This window comes from Pongo pygmaeus, chromosome 20 (assembly GCF_028885625.2).
Source record: "Pongo pygmaeus isolate AG05252 chromosome 20, NHGRI_mPonPyg2-v2.0_pri, whole genome shotgun sequence".
Lineage (NCBI taxonomy): Eukaryota > Metazoa > Chordata > Mammalia > Primates > Hominidae > Pongo > Pongo pygmaeus.
Window position 1 is genome coordinate 64,385,649 of NC_072393.2, and position 20,805 is coordinate 64,406,453.

Below are 20,805 nucleotides of genomic sequence, written 5' to 3' on the forward strand. Positions count from 1 at the left end.
AGGGATTACAGGCGTGGGCGTGAGCCACTGCGCCCAATGCAGGTTTCAATTTCATTTCTACCCACAGAGTTACTCAAACCAGTTGCAGCTGGGTGTGGTATCTCACACCTGTGGTCCCAACTACTCAGGAGGCTGAGGTGGGAGGATTGCTGGAACCCAGGAAGTTTAGGCTGCAGTGAGCTGTGATTGTGCCACTATGCTCCAGCAGGAGTGACAGAACAAGACCCTGTCTCAAAAATTAAAAATAAAAACAAGCCAGTTGCATTCTTTTAAGGGAATCAGGGACTATCACACCCTCTTGATTGAGCAAAGCTTACATACCACAATCCCTGGTTGCTTTTTTTTTTTTGAGACAGAGTCTTGCTCCGTTGCCCAGGCTGGAGTGCAGTGGTGCCATCAGGGCTCACTGCAACCTCCATCTCCCAGGTTCAAGTGATTCTCCTGTCTCAGGCTCCTGAGTAGCTGGGACTACAGGTGCATGCCACCACACCCAGCTAATTTTTGTATTTTAGTAGAGACGGGGTTTCACCTTGTTGGTCAGGCTAGTCTCGAACTCCTGACCTCAGGTGATCCACCCACCTCGGCCTCTCAAATTACTGGGATTACAGGCATGCGCCACCGCGCCTGGCCATTCTCTCTTATGCATAGTGCAACCCCCATGTGGCTCTCTGTGGTAAGTGGTGTCCTCTTCTCTCAAGCGCTGAGCATATTTGATTAATGAACTTTCTTGATGACTTGTGTTCAGCGTCAGGTGTTGTGTGTTTGGCCATCATCATAACCCTAGGGTGAAACTCCTACTCTTACCAGTAGAAGAAAGGGGGATTAAAATACTTTAACTTCTGGCAAGACTAGAGAGGCCTATAGTGTGGGCGGTAAGGTGGTGGTGGCAATTGGCATGTGTCTGTGGTGTCCAAAGATGTGAAGGATGTGTACGTACATAAGGATTATGTTTGAAAGGCCTCAGGCACTGCATTGGGATTCATGTGACCTTTGCTGTACCAGGGGAATTGCTAGAAAGGAGAGGATGGAATCCTTTATTTCAGGACCACAGCATAGATACCTGTGTGCTTATCTGCCTCTTGTTGCTGATGGCTGTGTGTCATGATTAATGGTCCCATGAGGACACAGTGGCACTAGTGGGCAAAATTTCTCCTCTGAGTTGGGGATCCTGGGAGGAGGAGGATGGGCAAGGGTAGATATGTTGGGGAAGTGGATTGTGGGTCTTCAGCATAGGGGCCATTTGTGGTTTCATCTATCCCCATCATAACAGAGCAGTGTGACCTTTGAAGATGTGGCTGTAAACTTTTCCCTGGAGGAATGGAGTCTTCTTAATGAGGCTCAGAGATGCCTGTACCGTGATGTGATGCTGGAGACCTTGACACTTATATCCTCCCTGGGTAAGGTACTCATATTCACCTGTGACCTGAGTTAGTCTGTGCCCCTCACCTTTATGCCTTATCTCTTTCTCACATCAGGACCATGGACACAGCTTCATGCTCCAGTTCTCTGGAGAGGTTCTGTTGTTGGTTGGACTGAGGTGTACGTACTGTCCTCTCCTTTCCTTGAGCAGCCCCAACCTGCTTTGTTGCAGGCTTCCAGGGAAGGAGTCAGGGTCAGGAGTCTTAAAGTCACCCTAATGCATCCCACCTTGGTTGTCCTCTGCCTGTCTGGGTGACTGTGCAGATCCAAGGCTTCTGTTTGTCTCAAGTTCCGTTTCCCTCCTTTAGCTCACATTTGTTCATGCTACGAATTGCTGGCACTGATGTGGTCATTATGTACATGAACCACAGCCTATTCTTGCAATACCCTACTTCAAAATTCTTTTTGTAGTATTTCATCAGGCACAATAACACCTGTCATCCCAGCTCTTCAGAGGCTACTCAGAGCCCAGGAGTTTGAGGCCAGCCTGGCCAACATAGCAGGTCCTCATCTCTAAAAATATATAGGAAGGAATTCTTTTTGTAATATTTAGTTTCTTTTCCTGTGGAATATCAAATGCAGAGTTGTTCTGAGCCAGCATTGGCTGTTCGTCTGTCCTATTTTTCCCTTAGTACTTACATTATCAAGTTTCCATGTAGTTGCTCATCTTGGTGGTGAAATGAAGAGCCCGTGGTTGTCCCTAAGATGTAAATGAGTCCAGCCTTAGCAAGGACTTGGGGCAGCTTGTTTCTGAAGAATAGCATGTGAGTGAGGTCATGACATCAGGGCTCTATTCAAATTATGCCATAGACCTCTTCTATTTGACTAGTATTTTCGTGCCAATAGAAGTAGCCCCACTTTATGTCTTTCCTTCCCCATTCTTGAGAGTGCCAGTTTATTAGTCCTACACCTTGTTGCTTCTGCTGTTACATCCAACCCAGGACTAATTTTCATATATCTGGACTCCACATCTCACCTATTTTTCTCACGGCTTCTGTCTGCAGTGGTCTTCAATATTGGCTCATGTATTTTGTATTATGAAGTATATACCCTTTTTTTTTTTTTTTGAGATGGAGTTTCACTCTTGTTTCCCAGGCTGGAGTGCAATAGTGCGATCTCGGCTCACTGCAACCTCCGCCTCCCAGGTTCAAGCGATTCTCTGGCCTCAGCCTCCCGAGTAGCTAGGATTACATGGGCCCACCACCATGCCTGGCTAATTTTTTGGGTATTTTTAGTAAAGATAGGGTTTTACCATGCTGGCAAGGCTGGTCTCGAACTGACCTCAGGTGATCCACGCCTCTCAACTTCCCAAAGTGCTGGGATTACAGGTGTGAGCCACTGCGCCCGGCCTCTATGAAGTATATACTCTTTTTTTTTTTTTTTTTTCCTTGAGACAGTTTTGCTGTGTTGCCCACGCTGGAGTGCAGTGGCACAGTCTACGCTCACTGCAACCTCCGCCTCCCAGGTTGAAGCAATTCTCCTGCCTCAGCCTCCCGATTAGCTGGGATTACAGGCGCATGCCACCACACCTGGCTAACTTTTTTATTTTTAGTAGAGATGGGATTTCGCCATGTTGACTGTTGACCAGGCTGGTCTCAAACCCCTGACCTTGTGATCCACCCACTTCGGCCTCGCAAAGTGCTGGGATTAGAGGCATGAGCCATGGTTCTCTGCCACGTATATACCTATTCTTAACAGTCCCTGACCAAAGGATGTTGTGCTCTAGTCATGTTGGGGGGGCCTGGATATATTCTTTATATAGTACTCACATGTCATCAGCAAATAAGGTTCCACAGGCAAGTTGTTTGCAAATGAAGGAGTTATAGACCCTGCCTTTATTCTGTCTGTTGCCTCATTTAGTCATGCCCTTGACAACATGAGGCCTTCTATATCTGTGATAATGCTAAGCAGCCCCAACCTCAACCTGAACCCAACTCCCTATTTGTGCAAATAATTCCATAGACTAGTTTTTTGGTTTGTCAGATACTCTTGTGGGTAGGCTGCATACTCAACAAAGTCAACATGTACCTCACCAGCATTTCTTTGCTTTTAGGTTGTTGGCATGGAGGGGAAGATGAGGCAGCACCTTCTAAGCAGAGCACGTGTATACATATATACAAAGACCAGGGAGGTCATAGTGGAGAAAGGCCTTATGAGTGTGGGGAATATAGGAAATTATTTAAGAACAAGTCCTGCCTCACTGAACCCAGAAGAGATCACAAACACAGGAATGTTCGCACTGGAGAAAGGCCTTATGAGTGCAGCAAATATGGGAAATTATTTCACCAAAACCCTACACTCCATATTCATGAGAGATTTCATACTGGGCAAAAGACCTATGAGTGCAGTGAGTGTGGAAAATCATTTCACCAAAGCTCTTCACTCTTGCAGCATCAGACACTTCACACTAGAGAAAGGCCTTATGAGTGTATTGAATGTGGGAAAGCCTTTGCTGAAAAGTCCAGTCTCATTAACCACAGGAAAGTTCACTTTGGATCAAAGCATTATGAATGCAATGAATGTGGGAAGTCCTTTGCTTATACATCTAGTCTCATTAAACATAGGAGGATTCACACTGGAGAGAGGCCTTATGAGTGCAATGAATGTGGGAGATCCTTTGCTGAAAACTCCAGTCTTATTAAACACTTGAGAGTTCACACAGGAGAAAGGCCTTATGAATGCAGTGAGTGTGGAAAATCATTTTGCCGAAGCTCTTCACTCTTGCAGCATCAGACAGTTCACACTAGAGAAAGGCCTTATGAATGTAGTGAATGTGGGAAATCCTTTAGCTTAAGGTCCAACCTCATTCACCATCAGCGAGTTCATACTGGAGAAAGGCATGAGTGTGGGCAGTGTGGGAAATCCTTTAGCCGAAGATCTAGCCTTATTATACATCTGAGAGTTCACACTGGAGAAAGGCCTTATGAGTGCAGTGAATGTAAGAAATCCTTTGCTGAAAACTCCAGCCTTATTAAACACTTGAGAGTTCACACTGGAGAAAGGCCATATGAATGCATTGATTGTGGAAAATCATTTCGCCACAGTTCTTCATTCCGTCGCCATCAGAGAGTTCATACTGGAATGAGGCCTTATAAGTGAAGCAAATTTTGGAAATTCTCTTGCCCAGGCTTTTTGCTCCTTCAAGGCCAGAGAGTTCACACCGGATCAAGGTGTTATGAGTGTGACAAATGAGGAATATTCTTTAGCTAGAACGCTAGCTTCTTTACATAAAAGAGTGCTCCCACTGAAGAAGTGCCTTTTGAGTGCAATGAATGTGAGAAAGCCTTCAGCCCTCATTGGTTACCACAATATTTACGTGAGGAAAATACCACAGATGTGGAGGTAATATTATTTTTTCTTCAGTATAACAGTGGAGGAGACCCCTTATGAGGATGCCATCTGCCTAAATTGAATGTCATACATCAAATAGCTGCATACCTTCCAGGTATGTGGGAACTGCATAGTATTTTTCAACCTGCCCAGGTCTCTTGCTAGACTTCTGTGACTTACAGTTCTCTTCTAAAAAGCATTTCACCTTTACCACTTGGCAGGTGCCCACAGTATATCATTCGCCTAACTCATCATGATCCAGAAGTAACTTTGATTTTGTTTCATTCAACAGAGGGATTTTTTAGTATCCTCAGCACTCATTCTATTCTAATTTCTTTCTCTCCAATGAGTTAGGCCATGAACCTGACTCATTTTTGGCACAGAGGACTCTTCTGATAACTTAAAAAGATGGACTACCTTTTTCAGGGATCTTTTGGATCTCACAGAATTCTTAAGATGGAATTTTCCAGCCTGCCAGTCATGAATCTCAGACAGCCTGCCACCTATTGCCCTGATTTGTGTTATAATAAAGGCCTTGTTGCTTAAGACACCTTCAGTCTTTGCAGGAGGGCATGGAAGCTCCAAGTGCTTTTCTCATACTTTACCCTATGCATCTCTTTATCTGCATCTTTTGTACTATTTATAATTAACCAGTAAGTTATTTTCCCTGAGTTTTATGTGCCATTCTATCAAATTAGTCAAATCCAGTTGGGGGGGTCCATGGGATTTGTGGTTTATAGCTCATCAGTCAAAAGCAGAGGCTCTGGGGCTTTGATTGTCATCAGAAATGGGAGCCTCAGTCTTGGTGACTGAGTCCTCAAACTGGGGGATGTGATGCTATCTGCAGGTAGATAATGACTGAGTTGAACTGGAGGACCCCCAGCTTGTGTCCACTGTAGGATTGCTTGGTGTGTGTGGAAAACACCCTGCACAGCTGGTCACAGAATTATTCCATATTGATTGTTGTTGTGTTGTGTGACAGACAATAGAGGAAAAGTTTATTTTTTTCTACACATATGCTATGGCTTCCCTTCTATTATTCCATATCTTTTGACTCCTGCCATACTATTTCTTTCTCTCCAAGTTTTTGTTCTTCCTCAGAGTTCCCATAAATGGAAAGGATATGCACTTCGTTGAAATAAGAATTTCATGTTAGCCAAGTTTTCAGGATAGCCATGAGTTTCACTTAATTATCTGAGAACTTAGAGCTTACTGTCCTCTACTTACTATCCATTGAGACTTAATGTGTTCTTGGCCATCACAGAAACTTTACTAGCTACTTATGTCATTGTCAATGGATAACTCTCTGAATCCACATTAATAACTTTGTAATTAGCTCAGTCTTCAGCTGTTTTTCAGAGATAATCCCCAGTCTTCATGCAGACACTATCACTGCACCTACAGGTGAAATGATAATCACTTCCTAGCAAGGAAGTTGGATCATGGAATACAAGATAATTTCTCAGGAATCAGATGGTCTTGTTCCACACCTGCAGGAATGTCAACATTGCAACCACTGTGGCAAATACTGATTTAATTAGCAATTACTATTCCCAGATACGTGTCAAAATCTTAGAAGAAATTGTCATATCTTAGACAATTTAGAAGTGATGGAGTGTGTATGATGAGAAATTATCGCACCACTGCACTCCAGCCTGGGCGACAGAGCGAGACTCTGTCTCAAAAAAAAAAAAAAAAAAAAAAAAGCTTTACTCACATAAAGTGAAGAATAAGAAGACTTTTTTGAGTAGATGTTTAGTGTCCTTATAACATCTTTTGGATATGCATTTTTATCCTTTTGGGAACATGATTTACCAATGCGAGCTGCAGGGCTATTGCATTAATGTGTTGAATGCAACAGTTAAAACTTCCTGTTCCATTTAGTGAATGGAAAAATACTTAAGTTACATGAATAAAAATTGTAAATTACAAATAGCAAGATAGTTAAGGGTGTAAAACATCTCAATCCCTAAATGTTACTTACTGACATCATGTTTTATAGGTACGTTTTATTTTCAGTTACTAGTATTTTATTCCCTTCTTGCTGGAAAGATGTCCAGTGATTCTGAATCAATACAGGTGTGTGGGATGTCATCTAGAAGTCATAAAATGGCTTATTCACATTAACCATGTTATGACCACTCACACTCGCTGATACGTATCTTCCTGTCACTTCTGTGGAGAGTGAAATTTTCTCTTTTCTTTTTTTTTTTTTTTTTTGAGACAGAGTTTCACTCTTGTTGCCCAGGCTGGAGTGCAATGGCATGATCTCAGCCCACTGCAACCTCCACCTCCCAGGTTTAAATCATTCTCCTGTCTCATCCTCCAGAGTAGCTGGGATTACAGGTGCCCACCACCCTGCCCGGATAATTTTTGTATCTTTACTAGAGATGGGGTTTGCTATGTTGGCCAGGCTGGTCTCAAGCTCCTGACGTCAGATGATCTGCCTGCCTCAGCCTCCTAAAGTGCTGGGAGTACAAGTGTGAGCCACCACGCCCAACCAAAATTTTCTTGATAACACTCTAATTATATTCCCACAAAACCTTTGTAGTCAGAGAAAATCTGTAGTTGATAAAGACAAAGTTTTTAGTAATGAGAGCAGTTTTAGGCTCTGTAGGCTCCTGTCTGTATAATTAATACAACATTTGTTAATTCACATATGAATTGTTCTGCTTTTTTTTTTTTTTTTTTTTGAGACAAAGTTTTGCTCTTGTTGCCCAGGCTGGAGTGCAATGGCGCGATCTCAGCTCCCTGCAACCTCTGCCTCCCGGGTTCAAGCGATTCTCCTGCCTCAGCCTCCCGAGTAGCTGGGATTACAGGTGTCCACCACCACACCTGGCTAATTTTTTCTATATTTAGTAGAGACGAGGTTTCACCATGTTGACCAGGCTGGTCTTGAACTTGTGACCTCAGGTGATCCACCCGCCTCAGCCTCCCAAAGTACTGGGATGATAGGCGTGAGCCACTGCCAGGCCTGTTCTGCTTATATGACTAAAATTTATGTGAAAATTTCTGTATAAGGCCAGGCGTGGTGGCTCACGCCTGTAATCTCAGCACTTTGGGAGGCCGAGTTGGGTGGATCACCTGAGGTCAGGAGTTCGAGAACAGCCTGACCCACATGGAGAATCCCCATCTGTACTAAAAATACAAAATTAGCTCGGCTTGGTGGCGCATGCCTATAATCCCAGCTACTTGGGAAGGCTGAGGCAGGAGAATCACTTGAACCTGGGAGGTAGAGTTTGCAGTGAGCCGAGATCACGCTGTTGCACTCCAGCCTGGGCAACAAGAGCAAAATTCCGTCTCAAAAAAAAAATAGAAAATTTCTGCACAAAATATTTAGATTTCCTTCCTATTCTCAATATGTTAGTGTGCTTTATCATTCTAACTTTTTGGTATTTTGATTATGCTAGTAATTTCTTAGTTTTGTTCAATTTTAATGTGATATATAAATCAATATATCCCCTGATAAATTTTTACATGATTTATATAAATTTGTTGTTGTTGGCCGGGCACGGTGGTTCACACGTGTAATCCCAGCACTTTGGGAGGCTGAGGCAGACGGATCATCTGAGGTCAAGAGTTTGAGACCAGCCTGGCCAACATGGTGAACCATCTCTACTAAAAATAAAAAATTAGCCGGGTGTGGTGGCATGCACCTGCAGTCCCAGCTACTCGGGAGGCTGAGGCAGGAGAATTCCTTGAACCTGGGAGGTGGAGGTTGCAGTGAGCCAAGATGGCTCCGCTGCACTCCAGCATGGGTGATAGAGTGAAACTCCGTTTCAAAAAAAAAATAAATAAATAAATAAATTTGTTGTAGTATATTTTCTCCTTTGAATTACTTACTCTAAAACAAGTAACTTTACTAACCTCTACTTGGTCTACCTGGTTAATTAATTCTTTCTTTCTTTTCTTTTCTTTTTTTTTTTTTTGAGACGGAGTCTCACTGTCGCCCAGGCTGAAGTGCAGTGGCACAATTTCAGCTCACTGCAACCTCTGCCTCCCAGGTTCAGGTGATTCTCCTACTTCAGCCTCCCGAGTAGCTGGGATTACAGGTGCCTGCCACCACGCCCGGCTAATTTTTCTATTTTTCGTAGAGACGGGGTTTCACCATTGTTGGCCAGGCTGGTCTTGAACTCCTGACCTCAGGTGATCCAGCCGCCTCGGCCTCCCAAAGTACTGGGATTACAGGCATGAGCCACCATGCCCAGCCTAATTAATTATTTTTCAAATATCTTTAAACTGATCCAATTCATGATCCTAAAATGCACAGTGGCAAATGCTGTTAGAGTACATTATTCTACATACTGAATCTTCTGTTTCCATAGTTAAGTTTCTGGTCTATTAGGAGACATTTTTTTTTCTTTCCAGAATTTTAATGCAAGTTTTACTTTTTCAAATTAAATAAAATGTTAGCAACAGAGAATAACTTGGGAAAACAAGCAGCATTTTTATTTCAATTATTCTTCATTTGAATGCATTAGGAAGCTGGAGAATTTTAGACTCTTAAGAAATTTACTTTAAAGCCAGGCACCCTGGCTCTGTAGTCCCAGCTTCTCAGAAGGCTGAAACAGGAGGATTACATGAGCTCGAGTTTGAGTAAGGCCTGGGCGACATAGTCTCTTTAAAAAAAATTCAGTTCATGCGGGTGCGGTGGCTCACGCCTGTAATCCCAGCACTTTGGGAGACTGAGGCAGGAGAGTTGCCTGAGCTGAGGAGTTCAAGACCACCCTGGGTGAGATGGTGAAACCCTGTCTCTACTAAAATACAGAAAATTAGCCGGACAAGCCGGCATGCGCCTATAGACCCAGCTACTCAGGAGGCTGAGGCAGGAGACTTGCTTGAACCTGGGAGGCGCAGGTTGCAGTGAGCTGAGATGTGTCACTGCACTCCAACCTGGGTGACAGAGTGAGACTCGTCTCAAATAAATAAATAATATAATAAAATCCAGTTCAGTAAAATGTGCCTGATAAAATATAAGTGACTACTGGCCGGGCGCAGTGGCTCACGCCTGTAATCCCAGCACTTTGAGAGGCCAAGGCAGGTGGATCACCTGAGGTCCGGAGTTTGAGACCAGCTGAGTCAACATGGTGAAACCCTGTCTCTACTAAAAAAATACAAAAATTAACTGGGTGTGATGGCACATTCCTGTAATCCTGGCTACTTGGGAGGCTGAGGCAGGAGAATTGCTTGAACCCTGGAGGCGGAGGTTGCAGTGAGCTGAGATCACACCACTGCACTTCAGCCTGGGTGACAGGGCAAGACACTGTCTCAACAAAACATATATATAAGTAATGAATGAATATTATGTCAATATTCTAAGTCAGAATGTTACTGTAATACTTTTTAATTCTCATTCCATTTAAAATAACTGGTTAATTTTCAAATCGTAATGAAATTTTTACAAATTTATGTGTAGTACAAAGCATGCATATACATTCATATATATTATATGTATATATTGCCTTTAAAAATATTTATGAGCTTTATGCTGGGCGCGGTGGCTCACGCCTGTAATCCTAGCACTTTGGGAGGCCGAGGTGGGCGGATCACGAGGTCAGGAGATCAAGATCATCCTGGCTAACACAGTGAAACCCCGTCTCTACTAAAAATACAAAAAAATTAGCCAGGCGTGGTGGGCACCTGTAGTCCCAGCTACTTGGGAGGCTAAGGTAGGAGAATGGCGTGAATCCAGGAGGCGAAGCTTGCAGTGAGCCGAGATCGCGCCACTGCACTCCAGCCTGGGCTACAGAGCCAGACTCCCTTCTCAAAAAAAAAAAAAACTATATCTATATCTATATATATATACACACACACACATACTAGCTTTAGCTTCCAGTAGATGCAATTTATGTCTTTATGACCCTATGTAATGTCCATTTTGATTCGTGGCTCTTGACGGCATCTCAAATGATGTCTTTGATTCTGCAAAGAAGCTCAGCATCACAAATTCTGAAATAAGTCTCCAAACACACGGGTAATCAGTTGCACACAGTACCCCCAGAAATGCGCATATGGCCTCTTTTAAGATGGGGGAGCCTCCTCTGCAACTGGACCTGGAGTCACCGTTTCCTAACGCCCCTCGCGGTGGAGCTTGGCCCCTTCTTCTGAAAGTCAGGTTGGAGGCCGCCTTTAAGGGCCGCGCTTCTCTCCGAACTTAAATATTACCCAGAATCATCTCTGTGAAATGGAAAGCCCAATGAAGCCTCAGAGAAGCCGCGCCACTGCGGAGGCACATAACGTCAAGCAGGGACTTCCTGCGTCCTCGCTGCAGCGGCCATTTTGGCTTGTCAGGACCATCCACCTATGCTACCTCTGTGCCTCTAAGTCAGGATCGAGAGAGCGCGAGAGGAGTGGTTGTGCCGATTGCACACAGGCGGATCTGAGGCTCGGTGACGCCGCTGGTCGCGACCTGGGACAGGACGAGCACAGGGACCGCCCGGCCTTCGTCCCCGCCCGCCCATGAAGTCGTGGCGGCGGCCGCTCAAGTAAGCACTGCCACCTCCAGGCCTCATCTGCCATCCCCACACAGACCCTGAGACTCCTGACTATGAGGGGCGCTTCCTCCCGTCCTTGCAGCTCAGGCCTCTGTCAGGGACCGAGAGACGCCTGCGGGTGGAATTCCTGTTTCCGACACCCGGTTGATGCGGTCGGGAGAGCGAGACTGGCCGAGGGACCCCTTAGGCAAAGGCCTGGAGGCACGACTGTGCCAGGAGGATTCGGAACACAGGGACATCTCGTGTCCACTGAGAACAAAGTATGAGTCGGAGTTATTTCCTCAGTACCAGGCTGAGCATTGATCTTTGTGAGGACCATAGAAGCCATGGACAGTTTTGAACAAAGGAGGAAATCTGTGTTAGAGTTAAAGATTACGAAAAGATGTTCAAAGGAAGAACGGAGTGTAAGGCGGTGATGAGGACAGTGAGGCATTGAGAGGTTGAATCTTTGCTCAAGGTCACATAGCTGGTAAGAGGTGACATTGAGCACTGGGCCACAAGATTGGAGACTCAGCCTGAGGTCACCTGGCTACAGGGCCAAAAAAAGCTTACAGAGAAACCTGAGTCTATCAAATCCCAGCACGGACACATTCCTGAAAGCCCCGCCTTTTGGCACACCTTCTCATGGCTATGGAAGCATTTAAGGAACCCACAGAAGGAAGCAGAGGGTGCTCTACTCCCTCACTGGTCCTCATCCTCACCTATATGTCTAGATCTTAGTGTCCTGGGAATTTATTTATTTATTTATTTAGCGACAGGGTGTCACTCTTGGTACCCAGGTTGGAGTGCAGTGACGCGATCATAGCTCAGCATAGCTTTGACCTCCCCAGGCTCAGGTGATCCTCCCATCTCAGTCTCCCGAGAAACTGGCTAACTTTTGTATTTTTAATAGAGACGGGGTTTTGCCATGTTGCCCAAGATGGTCGGAAACTTCTGGGCTCAAGCAGTCCTCCCACCTTGGCCTCCCAAAGTGCTGGGATTACAGGCCTGAGCCGCCGGTCTGGCCAGGCCTCCTAGGACTCTTAAGTGCAATTTCTCCTGTCCTTCGATCGGGGGATCTTGCAAAATCCTCAAACCCCATACCTAAGTCACTGACACAGGCTATGGAGAAGTGTTTTCATGTCTGTCAACCGGTGGGAAACACGTGATGGATTAACCCAGGAATGATACTATGGGAAACACATGTGATGGATTAACCCAGGAATGATACTGGGATGTGCAAATGGCTTAGAAGTGAAACTGGAGAGGCCGGGCGTGGTGGTTCTCATCTGTAATCCCAGCACTTTGGGCGGTCAAGGCGGTTGGATCGCTTGAGGTCAGGAGATCTAGACCAGTCTGGCCAACATGGTAAAACCCAGTCTCTACTAAAAATACAAAAATCAGCTGGGCATGGTGGTGGGTGCCTGGAATCTCAGCTACTCGCAGGCTGAGGTGTAAGATTCCCTTGAACCTGGGAGATGGAGGCTGCAATGAGCCAAGATTGTGCCAATCTGCACTCGAGCCTAAGCAACAAAGTGAGAATCCATCGCGAAAAAAAAGAAAGTGAAACTGGAGGGGGTTAAATGATGTTACCAGTGTTTTAACAGGCTCTGTCTGGTTACAGAGTGGACAACAGACTGTGGGGTTGAGGGAAGAGGAAGATCAAACTAGAAGCTACTGCCCTAGTCCAGATGCTCAAATCCTGACATAGTCTTTTCCCTGACCAGTCTCCATCCTGAAGTTATCTAGGGGTTACCAACCATCATTCAACTCATTACCATTCAAAGTCACTTATAAATTTGAGAGTTTCATGAATTTTAGGAGTTCCATGCCAGGAAAGGAGATGACCAAATATGTATTTCACAATATCACAGCCATGTTAAGATTCTGAAATGTAATAGATAATACTTAGTGGAGCTATCAAATGGGCACCTAGACCCATGGATGCAAATATCTGGGGAAGGGTTAATATTGGAGGTATCCAATATATGGTAGCCACTATGTGGAGCAAGATGAGTGAGTCATGGATCACATTTGGAAGGGGCAACCTTCAGATTATGGTGGTGACACTACTAGGAAGACAGGAAGTGGAGGTTGGGTTTCCTGCTTGTGTACCTGGTGATGGTATTGTACTTCAGAAAACAGGTGAGGGAGGTAAATTGCCATGAAGGGAGAATATATCTGACAGCCTAGTTTGGCAGGTGACATAGGCTTCCAAGGAATGAATAGACATGAGATGCAAGCAGAAGCATAGCAGTAGCTGAGGGAAGATGACACGCAGCCTGGACCTTGTGCTAATTTGCCACTCTGTGGCCACACCACGATATTGAGATGACTTTTGTGGGGCCTGGGGTGTTTCACTCAGCCTGGTGGATATGGAGGCAAATAAGGTCACCTTGTGAGAGTCACTAGGCCCAAGATTGATGGACGGTCAATGGGTCTAGGCTTTGAATGGGGTTAGGTGGACAGAAGAAAGTCATAATTTCTGAAGATAACAAATGCAGCACAGAAGTGGAATAGGGCCATGAATACCTGAAAACACTAACGTTCTTTTTTCCTGTGGATTTATGCATGGAGGCCTTTGTATAATGATTTGGTACTACCACTGCTATTAGGAACCATTGGAATTCTGTGATAATTTTGGATTGCTTTTTAATTCACCAAGACTACTGTGGATGATGTCAGCCACATTATGGTGTGAGCCCTAAATTTAAGGTCAATATCATGTGCTACCTTCATATCTGGTGATACTAGTACTACCTCAAATGGTCTGAGTACAAATCCCCCTTCCCACTCTGCTCTTTTGGATAATGTGTCCTAGCCTAACTACCCTTTTAATCAAGAGGACTAAGCAGAGTGCCTGGTTATTATTTATTTGTAGCAAGTTTGAATTTCATTTCTACTCACAGAGTTAATTCAAACAAACCAGTTACAGCTGGGTGTGGTGTTGCACACCTATGGTCCCAGCCACTCGGGAGGCTGTGGTAGGAGGATGTCTGAAACCTGGAAAGTTCAGGCTGCAGTGAGCTGTAATTGCACCACTACGCTCCAGCAGGAGTGACAGAGTGAGACCCTGTCTCAAAAATTAAAAACAAGCCAGTTGCATCCTTTCAAGGGAATCGGGCTATCACACCTTCTTGATTCAGAAAAGCTTACATACCACAGTCCCTGGTTGCTCTCTCTTATGCATAGTGCAACCCCCATGTGGCTATCTGTGGTGAGTGGTGTCCTCTTCTCTCAAGTTGTGAGCATATTTGATTAATTAACTTTCTTGATGACTTGTGTTCAGCATCAGGTGTGTGTTTGGCTATCACTATAACTCTAGGGTAAGACTCCTACCCTTATCAGTAGAAGAAAGGGGGAATAAAATACTTTAACTTCTGGCAAGGCCAGACAGAGGCCTATGGTGTGGGGGAGTTAGGTGTTGGTGGCAATTGACATGTGTCTGTGGTGTCCAAAGATGGGAAGGATGTATAGGTACACAGGGATTATGTTTGAAGGTTCTTAGGCACTGCATTGGGATTCATGTGACCTTTGCTATACCAGGGGAATTGCTAGAAAGGAGGGGATGAAACCCCTTATTTCAGGATCACAGCATAGATGTCTATTTGTTTATCTGCCTCTTGTTGCTGATGGCTATGTGTCATGATCAGTGGTCCCATGAGGACACAGTGGCACTAGTGGGCAAAGTTTCTCCTCTGAGTTGGGGATCCTGGGAGAAGGAGGATGAGCAAGGGTAGATATGTTGGGGAAGTGGATTGTGGGTCTTCAGCATAGGGGCCATTTATGGTTTCATCTATCCCCATCATAACAGAGCAGTGTGACCTTTGAAGATGTGGCTGTAAACTTTTCCCTGAAGGAATGGAGTCTTCTTAATGAGGCTCAGGGATGCCTGTACCATGATGTGATGCTGGAGACCTTGACACTTATATCCTCCCTGGGTAAGGTACTCATACTTAACTGTGACCTGAGTTAGTCTCTGCCCCTCCCCTTTATCCCTCTTGGCAAGAATGTCTTTTTCACATCAGGACTGTGGCACAGCTTCATTCTCCAATTCTCTGGATCAGTTCTGTGGTTGGTAGTACTAAGATACATGTACTGCCCTCTCCTTTCCTTGAGCAGCCCCATTCTGCTTTGTTGCAGGCTCCCAGGGAAAGAGTTAGGGTCAGGAGTCCTAAAGTCACCCTAATGCATCTCATCTTTGTTGTCCTCTGCCTTTCTGGGTGACTGTGCAGATCTAAGGCTTCTTTTTTTGAGACAGAGTCTGCTTTGTCCCCCAGGCTGGAGTGCAGTGGCGCAATCTCGGCTCACTGCAAGTTCTGCCTCCCAGGTTCATGCCATTCTCCTGCCTCAGCCTCCCGAGTAGTTGGGTCTACAGGTGCCCGCCACCATGCCTGGCTAATTTTTTGTATTTTTAGTAGAGACGGGGTTTCACCATGTTAGCCAGGATGGTCTCGATCTCCTGACCTCGTGATCCGCCCACCTCGGCCTCCCAAAGTGCTGGGATTACAGGCTTGAGCCACCGCGCCTGGCCAGCTCTAAGGCTTCTGTTTGTCTCAGGTTCCATTTCCTTTAGCTCACATTTGTTCATCCCATGAGGACATACATGAACCACAGCCTATTCTTGCAATTACTTACGTGAACCACAGCCTGTTCTTGCAATACCCTACTTCAAAATTATTTTTGTAGTATTTCACCAGGCATAATGACACTCACCTGTCATCCCAGCAATTCAGAGGCTACTGGGAGCCCAGGAGTTTCAGACCAGACTGGAAAACATAGCAGGTTCTCATCTCTAAAAATAAATATGAAGGAATACTTTTTGTAATATTTCATTTCCTTTCCTGTGGAATATCAAATGCAGAGTTGTTCTGAGCCAGTATTCGCTGTTCATCTGTCCTGTTTTGCCTTAGTACTTACATTATCCAGATTCTATGTAGTTGCTCATCTTGGTGGTGAAATGAAAAGCCCTTGGTTGTCCCAAAGATGCAAACGAGTCCAGCCTTAGCAAGATGTTCCTAGGGGAGACTGGTTCTTAAGAATAGTATTTGAGTGAGGACAGGACTAGTATTTTGGTGCCAACAAAAGTATCCCCACATTATTTCTATCTTCCCCATTCTTGAGGGTTTGCCAATTTATCAGTCTAAATCCAGCCCAGAACTAATTTTCATATTTCTGGACTCCAAATCTTACCAATATTTCTTTTTTCTTCTTTTTTTTTTTTTTTTTTTTTTTGAGACAGAGTGTTGCTCTTGTTGCCCAGGCTGGAGTGCAATGGCACAATCTCGGCTCACTGCAACTTCTGCCTCCCAAGTTCAAGCAATTCTACTATCTCAGCCTCCTGAGTAGCTGGAATTACAGGTGCCCCCCACCACACCTGCCTAATTTTTGTATTTTTAATAGAGACAGGGTTTCATCATATTGGTCAGGCTGGTCTCCAACTCCTGACCACAGGTGATCCACCTGCCTCGGCCTCCCAAAGTGCTGGGATTACAGGTGTGAGCCACTGTGCCCAGCCTCACATATTTTTCTCACTGCTCTGTCTGCAGTGGTCTTCAATATTGCCTCATATATTTTGTATTATGAATTATATACCCTTTTTTTTTTTTTTTGAGACAGAGTTTCGCTCTGTCTCCCAGGCTGGAGTGCAGTGGCGTGATCTTGGCTCACTGCAAGCTCCGCCTCCCAGGTTCATGCCATTCTCCTGTCTCAGCCTCCTGCATAGCTGGGATTACAGGTGCCTGCCACCACGTCTGGCTAATTTTTTGTATTTTTAGTAGAGACAGGGTTTCACTGTGTTAGCCAGGATGGTCTCGATCTCCTGACCTCGTGATCCGCCCACCTCGGCCTCCAAAAGTGCTGGGATTACAGGCCTGAGCCACCATGCCTGGCCTATATACCCATTTTTAACAGTCTCTGACCAAAGTATGTGTGCTGTAGTCATCTTATGGGGGCCTGGAAATATTCTTCTAAATATCACTTGCATGTCATCAGCAAATAAGGTTCCACAGACAAGTTTGCAGAAGAAGGAGTTATAGACCCTCTTTACTCTGTCTGTTGCCTCATTTACATCTGTGATAATCATGAGGCCTCCTACATCTGTGATAATGCTAAGCAGCCCCAACCTCAACCTGAACCCAACTCCCTATGCGTGCAAATTGTAGGGAAAAGAAAGAGATCAGACTGTTACTGTGTCTATGTAGAAAGGGAAGACATAAGAAATTCCATTTTGACCTGTACCTTGAACAATTACTTTGCCCTGAGACGCTGTTAATCTATCTTTGCCCCAGCTACTTTGCCCCAACCTCTTTGCTCCAACCTTGAGCTCATAAAAACATGCGTTGTATGGAATCAAGGTTTAAGGGATCAGGGGCTGTGCAGGACGTGCCTTGCTAACAAAATGTTTACAAGCAGTATGCTTGGTAAAAGTCATCACCATTCTCTAGTCTCGATAAACCAGGGGCACAATGCACTGCAAAAAGCTGCAAGGACCTGTGCCCTGGAAAGCCGGATATTGTCCAAGGTTTCTCCCCCATGTGATAGTCTGAAATATGGCCTCGTGAGATGTGAAAGACTTGACCGTCCCCTAACCCAACACCCATGAATGGTCTGTGCTCAGATAGATTAGTAAAAGAGGAAAGCCTCTTGCAGTTGAGATAGAGGAAGTCCACTGTCTCCTGCCTGCCCCTGGAAACTGAATGTCTTGGTATAAAACCCAATTGTACATTTGTTCAATTCTGAGATAGGAATAAAGCCACCCTACGGCAGGAGGCAAGACATGTTGGCAGCAATGCTGCCTTGTTATTCTTTACTCCACTGAGATGTTTGGGCAGAGAGAAACATAAATCTGACCTATGTGCACATCCAGGCATAGTACCTCCCCTTGAACTTAATTATGACATAGATTCTTTTGCTCACATGTTTTTTTGCTGACCTCCTCCTTATAATCACCCTGCTTTCCTACCGCATTCCTCTTGCTGAGATAATGAAAATAATAATCAATAAAAACTGAGGGAACTCAGAGACCATTGCCGGTGCCGGTCCTCCATATGCTGAGTGCCAGTCTTCTGGGCCCACTGTTGTTTCTCTCTACTTTGTCTCTGTGTCTTATTTCTTTTCTCAGTCTCTTGTCCCACCTGACAAGATATCCCACAGGTGTGGAGGGGCAGGCCACCCCTTCACAAATAATTCCATAGACTAGTTTTTTGGTTTGTCAGATACTCTTGTGGGTAGGCTGCATACTCAACACTCAACAAAGTCAACATGTACCTCACCAGCATTTCTTTGCTTTTAGGTTGTTGGCATGAAGAGGAAGATGAGGCAGCACCTTCTTAGCAGAGCACTTGTATACATATATACAAAGACCAGAGAGTTCACAGTGGAGAAAGGCCTTACGAGTGTGGGAAATATAGGAAATTATTTAAGAACAAGTCCTGCCTCACTGAACCCAGAAAAGATCACAAACACAGGAATGTTTGCACTGGAGAAACGCCTTATGAGTGCAGCAAATATGGGAAATTATTTCACCAAAACCCTACACTCCATATTCATGAGAGATTTCATGCTAGACAAAAAACCTGTGAGTGCAGTGAGTGTTGAAAATCATTTCACCAAAGCTCTTCACTCTTGCAGCATCAGACACTCCACACTAGAGAAAGGCCTTATAAGTGTATTGAATGTGGGAAAGCCTTTGCTGAGAAGTCTAGTCTTATTAACCACAGGAAAGTTCACTCTGGAGCAAAGCATTATGAATGCAATGAATGTGCAAAGTCCTTTGCTTATACATCTAGTCTCATTAAACACAACAGCGTTCACCCTGGAGAGAGGCCTTATGAGTGCAGTGAATGTGGGAGATCCTTTGCTGAAAACTCCAGTCTTATTAAACACTTGAGAGTTCACACAGGAGAAAGGCCTTATGAATGTGGTGAGTGTGGAAAATCATTTCACCGAAGCTCTTCACTCTTGCAGCATCAGACAGTTCACACTAGAGAAAGGCCTTATGAATGTAGTGAATGTGGGAAATCCTTTAGCTTAAGGTCCAACCTCATTCACCATCAGCGAGTTCATACTGGAGAAAGGCATGAGTGTGGGCAGTGTGGGAAATCCTTTAGCTGAAGATCTACCCTCATTGTACATCTGAGAGTTCACACTGGAAAAAGGCCTTATGAGTGTAGTGAGTGTGGGAAATCTTTTGCTTATACCTCTAGTCTCATTAAACATAAGAGATTTCACACTGGAGAAAGGCCTTATGAATGTGGTGAGTGTGGAAAATCATATCGCCAAAGCTCTTCACTCTTGCAGCATCAGAGGGTTCATACTAGAGAAAGGCCTTATGAATGTAGTGAATGTGGGAAATCCTTTAGCTTAAGATCCAACCTCATCCGCTATCAGCAAGTTCATACTGGAGAAAGGCATGAGTGTGGGCAGTGTGGGAAACCCTTTAGCCAAAGATCTACCCTCATTATACATCTGAGAGTTTACACTGGAAAAAGGCCTTATGAGTGAAGTGAGTGTGGGAAATATTTGTTTATACCTGTAGTCTCATTAAACACAGGAGAGTTCATACTGGAGAAAGGCCTTATAAGTGCAGTGAATGTGGGAAATTATTTTGTCAAAACTCTGCACCTCGTGTTCATCAGAGATTTCATACCAGACAAACCTTATGAGTGCAGCAAGTGTGGAAAAACATTTTGCTGAAGCTCTTCACACTTGCAACATCAGACAGTTCACACTAGAGAAGGGCCTTGTAGGTGTAGTATATGTGGGAAATCCTTTTCTCAAACTTCTAGTCTTGTTAAACACAGGAGAGTTCATACTGAAGAAAGGACTTATGAGTGTACTGAATGTGGGAAATCCTTTGCTGGAAACTCTAGTTTCATTGATCACAGGAAAGTTCACTCTGGAGCAAAGCCTTATGAATCCAATAAATGTGGGAAATCCTTTGCTTATACCTCTAGTCTAATTAAACATAGGATAGTTCACACTGGAGAAGGGCCTTAAGAGTGCAGTGACTGTGGGAAATCCTTTGCTGAAAACTCCAGCCTTATTAAACACTTGAGAGTTCATTCTGGAGAAAGGACATATGAATGTAGTGATTGCAGAAAATCATTTCACCACAGTTCTTTGCTCCTTCGACATCAGAGAGTTCATACTGGAATAAAGCCTTATGAGTGAAACAAATTTTGGAAATTATCTTGCGCAGTCTTTTTGCTCATTGAACACCAGAGTTCACACTGGATCAAGGCCTTATGAGTCTGATAAATGGGAAATATTCTTTTTTCTCTCTCTCTTGTCCCCCAAGCTGGAGTGAAATGGCCCAATCTCAGTTCACTGCAACCTCCACCTCCCAGGTTCAAGCGATCCTCCTGCTTCAGCCTCCTGAGTAGCTGGGATTACAGGCACCTGCCACCACACCCAGCTAATTTTTGTATTTTTAGTAGAGATGGGGTTTCACCATAGTGGCCAGGCTGGTCTTGAACTCCTGACCTCAGGTGATCCACCTGCCTCAGCCTACCAAAGTGCTGGGATTACAGGCGTGAGCCATCATGCCCAGCTGGGGAATATTACCATGCCCAGCCAGGGA

The 20,805-nt window shown here is 44.7% G+C and overlaps 1 protein-coding gene and 1 pseudogene across 4 annotated transcripts in view; both read left to right on the forward strand.

The window, feature by feature from the left end:
• Positions 1-20,805, forward strand: part of LOC129020299 (zinc finger protein 586) — an 85,432-nt gene that overhangs the window by 5,588 nt on the left and 59,039 nt on the right. For 2 of the 4 annotated variants that reach the window (XM_054464432.2, XM_054464431.2), the window contains 2 exons: positions 1,271-1,397; positions 3,473-5,331. The exons of 1 other annotated variant lie outside the window; for it this stretch is intronic. In XM_054464432.2, coding sequence (XP_054320407.1) covers positions 1,271-1,397; positions 3,473-4,518 — 1,173 coding nt within the window. In that variant the 3' untranslated portion in view covers positions 4,519-5,331. Of the gene's footprint in view, positions 1-1,270; positions 1,398-3,472; positions 5,332-20,805 lie in introns of those variants that run through there. One more of the 4 variants, XM_054464434.2, reaches the window with a different exon arrangement.
• On the forward strand, positions 1,316-20,402 carry LOC129020301 (zinc finger protein 586-like; annotated as a pseudogene).